Source organism: Panulirus ornatus, chromosome 33 (genome assembly GCF_036320965.1).
Source record: "Panulirus ornatus isolate Po-2019 chromosome 33, ASM3632096v1, whole genome shotgun sequence".
Classification (NCBI taxonomy): domain Eukaryota; kingdom Metazoa; phylum Arthropoda; class Malacostraca; order Decapoda; family Palinuridae; genus Panulirus; species Panulirus ornatus.
This window is the reverse complement of record NC_092256.1, coordinates 234,292-248,243: the sequence shown is the minus strand read 5'-3', so window position 1 is coordinate 248,243 and position 13,952 is coordinate 234,292. Positions and strand designations below refer to the sequence as shown.

Below are 13,952 nucleotides of genomic sequence, written 5' to 3'. Positions count from 1 at the left end.
GAGGGCAAGGAATAGAGTGAATTGGAGCGATGTGGTATACAGGGGTTGACGTGCTGTCAGTGGATTGAATCAAGGCATGTGAAGCGTCCGGGGTAAACCATGGAAAGCTGTGTAGGTATGTATATTTGCGTGTGTGGACTTGTGTATGTACATGTGTATGGGGGGGGTTGGGCCATTTCTTTCGTCTGTTTCCTTGCGCTACCTCGCAAACGCGGGAGACAGCGACAAAGTATAAAAAAAAAAAAACATATATATATATATATATATATATATATATATATATATATATATATATATATATATATATATATATATATATATATATATATATATATATATATATATATATATATATATATATACATATATATATACATATATATATACATATATATATGTATATATATATATATATATATATATATATATATATATATATATATATATATTTTTTTTTTTTTTTTTTTCTTACTATTCGCCATTTCCCGCGTTCGCGAGGTAGCGTTAAGAACAGAGGAATGGGCCTCCGAGGGAACATCCTCACCTGGCCCCCTTCTCTGTTCCTTCTTTTGGAAAAAAAAAAAAAAAAAAAAAAAAAAAAATGAGGGGAGGATATATATATATATATATATATATATATATATATATATATATATATATATATTTTTTTTTTTTTTCTTTCATACTATTCGCCATTTCCCGCATCAGTGAGGTAGCGTTAAGAACAGAGGACTGGGCCTCTGAGGAAACATCCTCATCCAGCCCCCTTCTCTGTTCCTTCCTTTGGGAAAAAAAAAAAAGGCGACTAAAAGGGGAGGGAGCGGGTGGCTGGAAATCCTCCCCTCTCGTTTTTTTTTAATTTTCCAAAAGAAGGAACAGAGAAGGGGGTCAGGTGAGGATATTCCCTCTAAGGCCCAGTCCTCTGTTCTTAACGCTACCTCGCTAATGCGGGAAATGGCGAATAGTATGAAAGAAAAGAAAATATATATATATATATTTTTTCTTTTATACTTTGTCGCTGTCTCCCGCGTTTGCGAGGTAGCGCAAGGAAACAGACGAAAGAAATGGCCCAACCCCCCCCCATACACATGTATATACATACGTCCACACACGCACATATACATACCTACACAGCTTTCCATGGTTTACCCCAGACGCTTCACATGTCTTGATTCAATCCACTGACAGCACGTCAACCCCGGTATACCACATTGCTCCAATTCACTCTATTCCTTGCCCTCCTTTCACCCTCCTGCAAGTTCAGGCCCCGATCACACAAAATCTTTTTCACTCCATCTTTCCACCTCCAATTTGGTCTCCCTCTTCTCCTCGTTCCCTCCACATCCGACACATATATCTTCTTGGTCAACCTTTCCTCACTCATTCTCTCCATGTGCCCAAACCATTTCAAAACACCCTCTTCTGCTCTCTCAACCACGCTCTTTTTATTTCCACACATCTCTCTCACCCTTACGTTACTTACTCGATCAAACCACCTCACACCACACATTGTCCTCAGACATCTCATTTCCAGCACATCCATCCTCCTGCGCACAACTCTATCCATAGCCCACGCCTCGCAACCATACAACATTGTTGGAACCACTATTCCTTCAAACATACCCATTTTTGCTTTCCGAGATAATGTTCTCGACTTCCACACATTCTTCAAGGCTCCCAGAATTTTCGCCCCCTCCCCCACCCTATGGTCCAATTCTGCTTCCATGGTTCCATCCGCTGCCAGATCCACTCCCAGATATCTAAAACACTTCACTTCCTCCAGTTTTTCTCCATTCACACTCACCTCCCAATTTACTTGACCCTCAACCCTACTGTACCTAATGACCTTGCTCTTATTCACATTTACTCTTAACTTTCTTCTTCCACACACTTTACCAAACTCAGTCACCAGCTTCTGCAGTTTCTCACATGAATCAGCCACCAGCGCTGTATCATCAGCGAACAACAACTGACTCACTTCCCAAGCTCTCTCATCCCCAACAGACTTCATACTTGCCCCTCTTTCCAAAACTCTTGCCTTTACCTCCCTAACAACCCCATCCATAAACAAATTAAACAACCATGGAGACATCACACATCCCTGCCGCAAACCTACATTCACTGAGAACCAATCACTTTCCTCTCTTCCTACACGTACACATGCCTTACATCCTCGATAAAAACTTTTCCCTGCTTCTAACAACTTGCCTCCCACACCATATATTCTTAATACCTTCCACAGAGCATCTCTATCAACTCTATCATATGCCTTCTCCAGATCCATAAATGCTACATACAAATCCATTTGCTTTTCTAAGTATTTCTCACATACATTCTTCAAAGCAAACACCTGATCCACACATCCTCTACCACTTCTGAAACCACACTGCTCTTCCCCAATCTGATGCTCTGTACATGCCTTCACCCTCTCAGTCAATACCCTCCCATACAATTTACCAGGAATACTCAACAAACTTATACCTCTGTAATTTGAGCACTCACTCTTATCCCCTTTTCCTTTGTACAATGGCACTATGCACGCATTCCTCCAATCCTCAGGCACCTCACCATGAGTCATACATACATTAAATAACCTTACCAACCAGTCAACAATACAATCACCCCCTTTTTTAATAAATTCCACTGCAATACCATCCAAGCCTGCTGCCTTGCCGGCTTTCATCTTCCGCAAAGCTTTCACTACCTCTTCTCTGTTTACCAAATCGTTTTCCCTAACCCTCTCACTTTGCACACCACCTCGACCAAAACACCCTATATCTGCGACTCTATCATCAGACACATTCAACAAACCTTCAAAATACTCACTCCATCTCCTTCTCACATCACCACTACTTGTTATCACCTCCCCATTTGCGCCCTTAACTAAAGTTCCCATTTGCTCCCTTGTCTTACGCACTTTATTTACCTCCTTCCAGAACATCTTTTTATTCTCCCTAAAATTTAATGACACTCTCTCACCCCAACTCTCATTTGCCCTTTTTTTCACCTCTTGCACCTTTCTCTTGACCTCCTGTCTCTTTCTTTTATACATCTCCCACTCAATTGCATTTTTTCCCTGCAAAAATCGTCCAAATGCCTCTCTCTTCTCTTTCACTAATACTCTTACTTCTTCATCCCACCACTCACTACCCTTTCTAATCAACCCACCTCCCACTCTTCTCATGCCACAAGCATCTTTTGCGCAATCCATCACTGACTCCCTAAATACATCCCATTCCTCCCCCACTCCCCTTACTTCCATTGTTCTCACCTTTTTCCATTCTGTACACAGTCTCTCCTGGTACTTCCTCACACAGGTCTCCTTCCCAAGCTCACTTACTCTCACCACCCTCTTCACCCCAACATTCACTCTTCTTTTCTGAAAACCCATACAAATCTTCACCTTAGCCTCCACAAGATAATGATCAGACATCCCTCCAGTTGCACCTCTCAGCACATTAACATCCAAAAGTCTCTCTTTCGCACGCCTGTCAATTAACACGTAATCCAATAACGCTCTCTGGCCATCTCTCCTACTTACATAAGTGTACTTATGTATATCTCGCTTTTTAAACCAGGTATTCCCAATCATCAGTCCTTTTTCAGCACATAAATCTACAAGCTCTTCACCATTTCCATTTACAACACTGAACACCCCATGTATACCAATTATTCCCTCAACTGCCACATTACTCACCTTTGCATTCAAATCACCCATCACTATAACCCGGTCTTGTGCATCAAAACCGCTAACACACTCATTTAGCTGCTCCCAAAACACTTGCCTCTCATGATCTTTCTTCTCATGCCCAGGTGCATATGCACCAATAATCACCCACCTCTCTCCATCAACTTTCAGTTTTACCCATATTAGTCGAGAATTTACTTTCTTACATTCTATCACATACTCCCACAACTCCTGTTTCAGGAGTATTGCCACTCCTTCCCTTGCTCTTGTCCTCTCACTAACCCCTGACTTTACTCCCCAGACATTCCTCGCGTGTCGTAGAAAGCGACTAGAGGGGACGGGAGCGGGGGGCCAGAAATCCTCCCCTCCTTGTATTAACTTTCTAAAATGGGAAACAGAAGAAGGAGTCACGCGGGGAGTGCTCATCCTCCTCGAAGGCTCAGATTGGGGTGCCTAAATGTGTGTGGATGTAACCAAGATGTGAAAAAAGGAGAGATAGGTAGTATGTTTGAGGAAAGGAACCTGGATGTTTTGGCTCTGAGTGAAACGAAGCTCAAGGGTAAAGGAGAAGAGTGGTTTGGGAATATATATATATATATATATATATATATATATATATATATATATATATATATATATATATATATATACCCTGGGAATAGGGAAGAAAGAATACTTCCCACGCATTCCTCACGTGTCGTACAAGGCAACTAAAGGGGACGGGAGCGGGGGGGCCAGAAACCCTCCCCTCCTTGTATTTTGACTTTCTAAAAGGGGAAACAGAAGAGGGAGGCACGCGGGGAGTGCTCGTCCTCCTCGACTGCTCAGATTGGGGTGTCTGAATGTGTGTTGATGCAACCAAGATGAGGAAAAAGGATAGATAGGTAGTATGTTTGAGGAAAAGAACCTGGATGTTTTGGCTCTGAGTAAAACGAAGCTCAAGGGTAAAGGGGAAGAGTGGTTTGGGAATGTCTTGGGAGTAAAGTCAGGGGTTAGTGAGTGGACAAGAACAAGGGAAGGAGTAACACTACTCCTGAAACAGGAGTTGTGGGAGTATGTGATAGAGTGTAAGAAAGTAAATTATAGATTGATATGGGTAAAAATGAAAATTGATGGAGAGTGATGGGGGATTATTGGTGCATATGCACCTGGGTATGAGAAGAAAGATCATGAGAGGCAAATGTTTTGGGAGCAGCTGAATGAGCGTGTTAGTGGTTTTGATGCACAAGACCGGGTTATAGTGATGGGTGATTTGAATGTAAAGGTGAGTAATGTGGCAGTTGAGGGAATGATTGGTATACATGGGTATTCAGTGTTGTAAATGGAAATAGTGAAAGCTTGTAGATTTATGTGCTGAAAAAGGACTGGTGATTGGGAATGCCTGGTTTAAAAAGCGAGATATACATAAGTATACGTATGCAAGTAGGTGAGATGGCCAGAGAGCGCTATTGATTACGTGTTAATTGATAGGCGCGCGAAAGAGAGACTTTTGGATGTTAATGGGCTGAGAGGTGCAACTGGAGGGATGTCTGATCATTATCTTATGGAGGCGAAGGTGAAGATTTGTATGGGTTTTCAAAAAAGAAGAGAGAATGTTAGGGTGAAGAGGGTGGCGAGAATAAGTAAGCTTGGGAAGGAGTTTTGTGAGAGAATGTACCAGAAGAGACTGAGTACAGAATGGAAAAAGGTGAGAACAAAGGAGGTAAGGGGAGTGGGGGAGTATTGGGATGTATTTAGGGAAGCAGTGATGGCTTGCACAAAAGATGCTTGTGGCATGAGAAGCGTGGGAGGTGGGTTGATTAGAAAGGGTAGTGAGTGGTGGGATGAAGAAATAAGATTATTTGTGAAAGAGAAGAGAGAGGCATTTGGACGATTTTTGCAGGGAAAAAATGCAAATGAGTGGGAGATGTTTAAAAGAAAGAGGCAAGAGGTCAAGAGAAAGGTGCAAGAGGTGAAAAATAGGGCAATTGAGAGTTGGGGTGAGAGAGTATCATTAAATTTTAGGGAGAATAAAAAGATGTTTTGGAAGGAGGTAATTAAAGTGCGTAAGACAATGGAGCAAATGGGAACTTCAGTGAAGGGGGCTAATGGGGAGGTGATAACAAGTAGGGGTGATGTGAGAAGGAGATGCAGTGAGTATTTTCAAGGTTTGTTGAATGTGTTTGATGATAGAGTGGCAGATATAGGGTGTTTTGGTCGAGGTGGTGTGCAAAGTGAGAGGGTTGGGGAAAATGATTTGGTACACAGAGAAGAGGTAGTAAAAGCTTTGAAGAAGATGAAAGCCGGCAAGGCAGCAGGTTTAGAAGGTGTTGCAGTGGAATCTTTTAAAAAAGGGGGTGACTGTATGGTTGACTGGTTGGTAAGGTTATTTAATGTATGTATGACTCATGGTGAGGTGCCTGAGGATTGGCGGAATGCTTGGATAGCACCATTGTACGAAAGCAAAGGGGATAAGAGTGAGTGCTCAAATTACAGAGGTATAAGTTTGTTGAGTATTCCTGGTAAATTATATGGGAGGGTATTGATTGAGAGGGTGAAGGCATGTACAGAGCATCAGATTGGGGAAGAGCAGTGTGGTTTCAGAAGTGGTAGAGGATGTGTGGATCAGGTGTTTGCTTTGAAGAATGTATGTCAGAAATACTTAGAAAAGCAAATGGATTTGTATGTAGCATTTATGGATCTGGAGAAGGCATATGATAGAGTTGATAGAGATGCTCTGTGGAAGGTATTAAGAATATATGGTGTGGGAGGCAAGTTGTTAGGAGCAGTGAAAAGTTTTTATCGAGGATGTAAGGCATGTGTACGTGTAGGAAGAGAGGAAAGTGATTGGTTCTCAGTGAATGTAGGTTTGCGGCAGGGGTATGTGATGTCTCCATGGTTGTTTAATTTGTTTATGGATGGGGCTGTTAGGGAGGTGAATGCAATAGTTTTGGAAAGAGGGACAAGTATGCAGTCTGTTGTGGATGAGAGAGCTGGGGAAGTGAGTCAGTTGTTGTTCGCTGATGATACAGCGCTGGTGGCTGATTCATGTGAGAAACAGCAGAAGCTGGTGACTGAGTTTGGTAAAGTGTGTGAAAGAAGAAAGTTAAGAACAAATGTGAATAAGAGCAAGGTTATTTGGTACAGTCGGGTTGAGGGTCAAGTCAATTGGGAGGTAAGTTTGAATGGAGAAAAACTGGAGCAGTAAAGTGTTTTAGATATCTGGGAGTGGATCTGGCAGCGGATGGAACCATGGAAGCGGAAGTGAATCATAGGATGGGGGAGGGGGCGAAAATTCTGGGAGCGTTGAAGAATGTGTGGAAGTCGAGAACATTATCTCGGAAAGCAAAAATGGGTATGTTTGAAGAAATAGTGGTTCCAACAATGTTGTATGGTTGCGAAGCGTGGGCTATGGATAGATTTGTGCGCAGGAGGGTGGATGTGCTGGATATGAGATGTTTGAGGACAATATGTGGTGTGAGGTGGTTTGATCGAGTAAGTAATGTAAGGGTAAGAGAGATGTGTGGAAATAAAAAGAGCGTGGTTGAGAGAGCAGAAGAGGGTGTTTTGAAATGGTTTGGGCACATGGAGAGAATGAGTGAGGAAAGATTGACCAAGAGGATATATGTGTCGGAGGTGGAGGGAACGAGGAGAAGTGGGAGACCAAATTGGAGGTGGAAAGATGGAGTGAAAAAGATTTTGTGTGATCGGGGCCTGAACATGCAGGATGGTGAAAGGCGGGCAAGGAATAGAGTGAATTGGATCGATGTGGTATACCGGGGTTGACGTGCTGTCAGTGGATTGAATCAGGGCATGTGAAGCGTCTGGGGTAAACCATGGAAAGCTGTGTAGGTATGTATATTTGCGTGTGTGGACGTGTATGTATATCCATGTGTATGGGGGGGGGTTGGGCCATTTCTTTCGTCTGTTTCCTTGCGCTACCTCGCAAACGCGGGAGACAGCGACAAAGCAAAAAAAAGAAAAGAAGAAAAAAAGAAAAAAAAAAAAAAATATATATATATATATATATATATATATATATATATATATATATATATATATATATATATATATATATATATATTTATATATATATATTTATATATATATATATATATATATATATATATATATATATATATATATATATATATATATATATATATATATTTTTTTTTTTTTTTCCAAAAGAAGGAACAGAGGGGGCCAGGTGAGGATATTCCAAAAAAGGCCCAGTCCTCTGTTCTTAACGCTACCTCGCTATCGCGGGAAATGGCGAATAGTATAAAAAAAAAAAAATATATATATATATATATATATATATATATATATATATATATATATATATATATATATATATATATATATCATTAACTTATTCATTTTGATTTGTCGCTGTCTCCCGCGTTAGTGAGATAGCGCAAGGAAACAGACGAAAGAATGGCCCAACCCGCCCACATACACATGTATATACGTACACGTCCACACACGCAAATATACATACCTATACATCTCAATGTATACATATATATACACACACAGACATATACATATATACACATGTACATAATTCATACTGTCTGCCTTTATTCATTCTCATCGCCACCCCGCCACACATGAAATAACAACCCCCTCCCCCCGCATGTGCGCGAGGTAGCGCTAGGAAAAGACAACAAAATCCATATTCGTTCTCACTCAGTCTATAATTGTCGCATAATGCACTGAAACTACAGCTCCCTTTCCACATCCATGGCCCACAGAACTTTCCATGGTTTACCCCAGACACTTCACACGCCCTGGTTCAATCCATTGACAGTACGTCGACCCCGGTATACCACATCGTGCCAATTCACTCTATTCCTTGCACACCTTTCCCTCTCCTGCATGTTCGCGCCCCGATCACTCAAAATCTTTTTTCACTCCATCTTTCCACCCCCAATTTGGTCTCCCACTTCTCGTTCCCTCCACCTCTGACACATATATCCTCTTGATCAATCTTTCCTTTCTCATTCTCTCCATGTGACCAAACCATTTCAAGACACCCTCTTCTACTCTCTCAACCTCACTCTTTTTATTACCACACATCTCGATCATACCACCTAACACCACATATTGTCCTCAAACATCTCATTTCTAGCATATCCACCCTCCTCCGCACAACTCTATCTATAACCCACGCCTTGCAACTATATAACATTGTTGGAACCACTATTCCTTCAAACATTCACATTTTTGCTTTCTGTGATAATGTTCTCGACTTCCATACATTCTTCAACGCTCTCAGAACTTTCGCCCCCTCCCCCACCATATGATTCACCTCCGCTTACATTTTTACATCCGCTGCCAAATCCACTCCCAGATATTTAAAAAAACACTTCACTTCCTTCAGTTTTTTTTTCCATTCAAACTTACCCCCCAATTGACTTGTCCCTCAACCCTACTGTACCTAATAACTTTGCTCCTATTCACATTTACTTTCAGCTTTCTTCTTTCACACGCTTTACCAAACTCAGTCACCAGCTTCTGCAGTTTCTCACCCGAATTAGCCACTAGCGCTCTATCATCAGCGAACAACAACTGACTCAGTTCCTAAGCTCTCTCATCCACAACAGACTGCGTACTTGCCATTCTTTCCAAAACTATTGCATTCACCTCCCTAACAACCCCATCCACATATATATAAATATAAACGCCCATATACGCCATATACATACATATACATATCAACATGTACATATATATACATATACATACACACACATATACATAAATACACATGCACATATTCATACTTGCTGCCTTCATCCATTCTCGTCACTACCCCACCACACAGGAAACACATCGCCATTATCTAGAGCACTATCACATCTCTCGGAAAACAAGCAAGATATCTTAATCCTTCTTATTTTTGTTACTGTAAAGTGTTACTATTGAAAAGAACTTGTACAAGCATTTTCGAAGGAAGCTTTCATGAGAAGTTCTGCTTATGATAAAATTGTTGCTGGACCCTCGTGCAGAGGTTACCCTGGGGTGGTGGAGTGTGGAGAGCAAGGTCCTGGATAGCCAGGTATAGGGCCTGGACGGTGTTCCGGAGACTATGGTGTAGGAGGATATCTTCTACGTGTGCCTTCCCACCTACTGCCACCACTCGTGTCTCTGGCCACCAATACAACATCGATGATTCTAGAAATCTGTTTATAAGCATATAAGAGGATATGTTATGTTAGTAAGGTGAGCTTAGATATCGCCCCTACATATGAGACTTTACACTTCTTCCTGCAACATATGATGACCAATCTTATTATAGCCATAGAAGAATCTCTTAAACGAAAGTTTTAGTGAAATAGAGGAGTTCCCAGCATATATTTGTATACGTATGAATGAATCATTATTCATCGTTATAGAACCCTTGGATCCCTTTAATGGTACTCTTGAAGTTTCTGTGAAGTGCACTGGCAAAGAGCAAGAAAAGCATGGACTCCTTTAGAGGGAGAAGAATTTCCTTGATGACACACACACAGACACAGACACACACACACACACACACACACACACACACACACACACACACACACACACACACACACACACACACACACACACACACACACACACACACACACACACACACACACACACACACACACACACACACACGCACACACACACACACATAAACACACACAGGAGTCATTCGGGGAGTGCTCATCCTCCTCGAAGGCTCAGATTGGGGTGTCTAAATATGTGTGGATGTAGCCAGGATGAGAAAAAAAAGGAAAGTTGGTAGCATGTTTGAGGAAAGGAACCTGGATGTTTTGGCTCTGAGTGAAATGAAGCTCAAGAGTAAAAGGGAAGAGTGGTTTGGGAATGTCTTGGGAGTAAAGTCAGGGGTTAGTGAGAGGACAAGAGCAAGGGAAGGAGTAGCACTACTCCTGAAACAGCAGTTGTGGGAATATGTGATAGAGTGAAAGTATGTTCTATATTGATATGGGTAAAACTGAAAGTGGATGGAGAGAGATGGGTGATTATTGGCGCTAATGCACCTGGGCATGAGAAGAAAGATCATGAGAGGCAAGTGATTTGGGAGCAGCTGAATGAGTGTGTTAGCAGCTTTGATGCAAGGATTGGTTGGTAAGGATATTCATTGTATGTATCGATCATGGTGAGGTGCCTGAGGTTTGGCGGAATGCATGCATATTGCCACTGTACAAGGGCGAAGGGGATAAAAGTGAGTGCTCAAAATACAAAGGAATACGTTTGAGCATTCCTGGGAAATTATATAGTATTTCATTAAATGCGAAGGTGAAGGTATGTACAGAGCATCAGACTGGGGAAGAGCAGTGGAGTTTCAGACGTGGTAGAGGATCTGTGGATCACGTGTTTCTTTTGAGGAAAGCATGTGACCACTCACTACCCTTTCTAGTCAACCCACCTACCACTCTTCTCATGCCACAAGCATCTTTTGCGCAATCCATCACTGATTCCCTAAATACATCCCATTCCTCCCCCACTCCCCTTACTTCCATTGTTCTCACCTTTTTCCAATCTATACTCAGTCTCTCCTGGTACTTCCTCACACAAGTCTCCTTCCCAAGCTCACTCACTCTCACCACCCTCTTCACACCAACATTCACTCCTCTTTCCTGAAAACCCATACAAATCTTCACCTTAGCCTCCACATGATAATGATCAGACATCCCTCCAGTTGCACCTCTCAGCACATTAACATCCAAAAGTAGGAAGAGAGGAAAGTGATTGGTTCTCAGTGAATGTAGGTTTGCGGCAGGGGTGTGTGATGTCTCCATGGTTGTTTAATTTGTTTATGGATGGGGTTGTTAGGGAGGTGAATGCAAGAGTTTTGGAAAGAGTGGCAAGTATGAAGTCTGTTGGGGATGAGAGAGCTTGGGAAGTGAGTCAGTTGTTGTTCGCTGATGATACAGCGCTGGTGGCTGATTCATGTGAGAAACTGCAGAAGCTGGTGACTGAGTTTGGTAAAGTGTGTGAAAGAAGAAAGTTAAGAGTAAATGTGAATAAGAGCAAGGTTATTAGGTACAGTAGGGTTGAGGGTCAAGTCAATTGGGAGGTAAGTTTGAATGGAGAAAAACTGGAGGAAGTAAAGTGTTTTAGATATCTGGGAGTGGATCTGGCAGCGGATGGAACCATGGAAGCGGAAGTGGATCATAGGGTGGGGGAGGGGGAGAAAATTCTGGGAGCCTTGAAGAATGTGTGGAAGTCGAGAACATTATCTCGGAAAGCAAAAATTGGTATGTTTGAAGGAACAGTGGTTCCAACAATGTCGTATGGTTGCGAGGCGTGGGCTATGAATAGAGTTGTGCGCAGGAGGATGGATGTGCTGGAAATGAGATGTTTGAGGACAATGTGTGGTGTGAGGTGGTTTGATCGAGTAAGTAACGTAAGGGTAAGAGAGATGTGTGGAAATAAAAAGAGCGTGGTTGAGAGAGCAGAAGAGGGTGTTTTGAAATGGTTTGGGCACATGGAGAGAATGAGTGAGGAAAGATTGACCAAGAGGATATATGTGTCGGAGGTGGAGGGAACGAGGAGAAGTGGGAGACCAACTTGGAGGTGGAAAGATGGAGTGAAAAAGATTTTGTGTGATCGGGGCCTGAACATGCAGGAGGGTGAAAGGAGGGCAAGGAATAGAGTGAATTGGATCGATGTGGTATACCGGGGTTGACGTGCTGTCAGTGGATTGAATCAGGGCATGTGAAGCGTCTGGGGTAAACCATGGAAAGCTGTGTAGGTATGTATATTTGCGTGTGTGGACGTATGTATATACATGTGCATGGGGGTGAGTTGGGCCAATTCTTTCGTCTGTTTCCTTGCGCTACCTCGCAAACGCGGGAGACAGCGACAAAGCAAAAAAAAGAAAAATATATATATATATATATATATATATATATATATATATATATATATATATATATATATATATATATATATATATATATATATATATATATATATATATATATATATATCTATATATATATATATACACACACAGACATATACATAATTCATACTGTCTGCCTTTATTAATTCCCATCGCCATCCCACCACACATGATATAACAACCCCCTCCCCCCTCATGTGTGCGAGGTAGCGCTAGGAAAAGAAAACAAAGGCCACATTCGTTCACACTCAGTCTCTAGCTGTCATGTAATAATGCACCGAAACCACAGCTCCCTTTCCACATCCAGGCCCCACACAACTTTCCATGGTTTATCCCAGACCCTTCACATGCCCTGGTTCAATCCATTGACAGCACGTCGACCCCGGTATACCACATCGTTCCAATTCACTCTATTCCTTGCACGCCTTTCAACCTCCTGCATGTTCAGGCCCCGATCACACAGAATCTTTTTCACTTCATCTTTCCACCTCCAATTTGGTCTCCCACTTCTCCTCATGCCCTCCACCTCTGACACATATATCCTCTTGGTCAATCTTTCCTCAGTCATTCTCTCCATTTCCAGCACATCCATCCTCCTTCACACAACTCTATCCATAGCCCACGCCTCGCAACCATATAACATTGTTGGAACCACTATTCTTTCAAAACATATCAAAAAAGATATGCAAACTAATTAAATTCTGATCACACATGTCATGCCTTTAATCTAAGCAGAAAGAAAACTATGGTAAAAATCTTTGAGAAATAGCAACCAAAAAAAGAATTAAAAATTAACACTGAATTATGAAAATGCTATTATTACAATTCATAAAGGGAGACTCAGGGATATTCCTACTCCAAGCTTAAGACTATGACTTGCATAGCATTCTCATGTGTGGAAAACATTCAATACAAGACGATGTAATGAGTAATACCTACATGATAATGATTAAAAGTCAATATACAATGTAAATAAAGCCTTCTCAAATTATCAGAAGGTTCACCTATTAATGGTACTGGCTCATCTATCACCTTTAAGGCCACGCAGATATCAGAAAGTCTTCTTCTGATGCAACAAACTAATGGCAAAAGGGATTACAAGTGTGCAATATCATCTGACTGCCTAGTGAATGTTAACTTAAAAAACTTGGTTCAGTTTATCAATAAATATCAAAGAATACTTAGAAGCCTTCATATATCTTTCATTAAATTGTAAAACCTATAGGGATCTGGAATTATAGTACCAATAAGAACAATACCTATGCTTGTCTCTTACCATATTCTATAAAAACAAGAGAATTATAAGCAAAAGTTTTTCATTAGAACTTCCTTATGAAAGAATTTCATAATTGTAAATGTTAATATGGGCAG

At 41.4% G+C, this 13,952-nt stretch overlaps 1 protein-coding gene across 1 annotated transcript in view; it reads right to left on the bottom strand.

The window, feature by feature from the left end:
- Positions 1 to 13,952, bottom strand: part of LOC139759408 (glutamate receptor ionotropic, delta-1-like) — a 471,351-nt gene that overhangs the window by 413,718 nt on the left and 43,681 nt on the right. Inside the window, exon 2 of the mRNA XM_071681492.1 lies at positions 9,675 to 9,858. Coding sequence (XP_071537593.1) covers positions 9,675 to 9,858 — 184 coding nt within the window. The remainder of the gene's footprint in view (positions 1 to 9,674; positions 9,859 to 13,952) is intronic.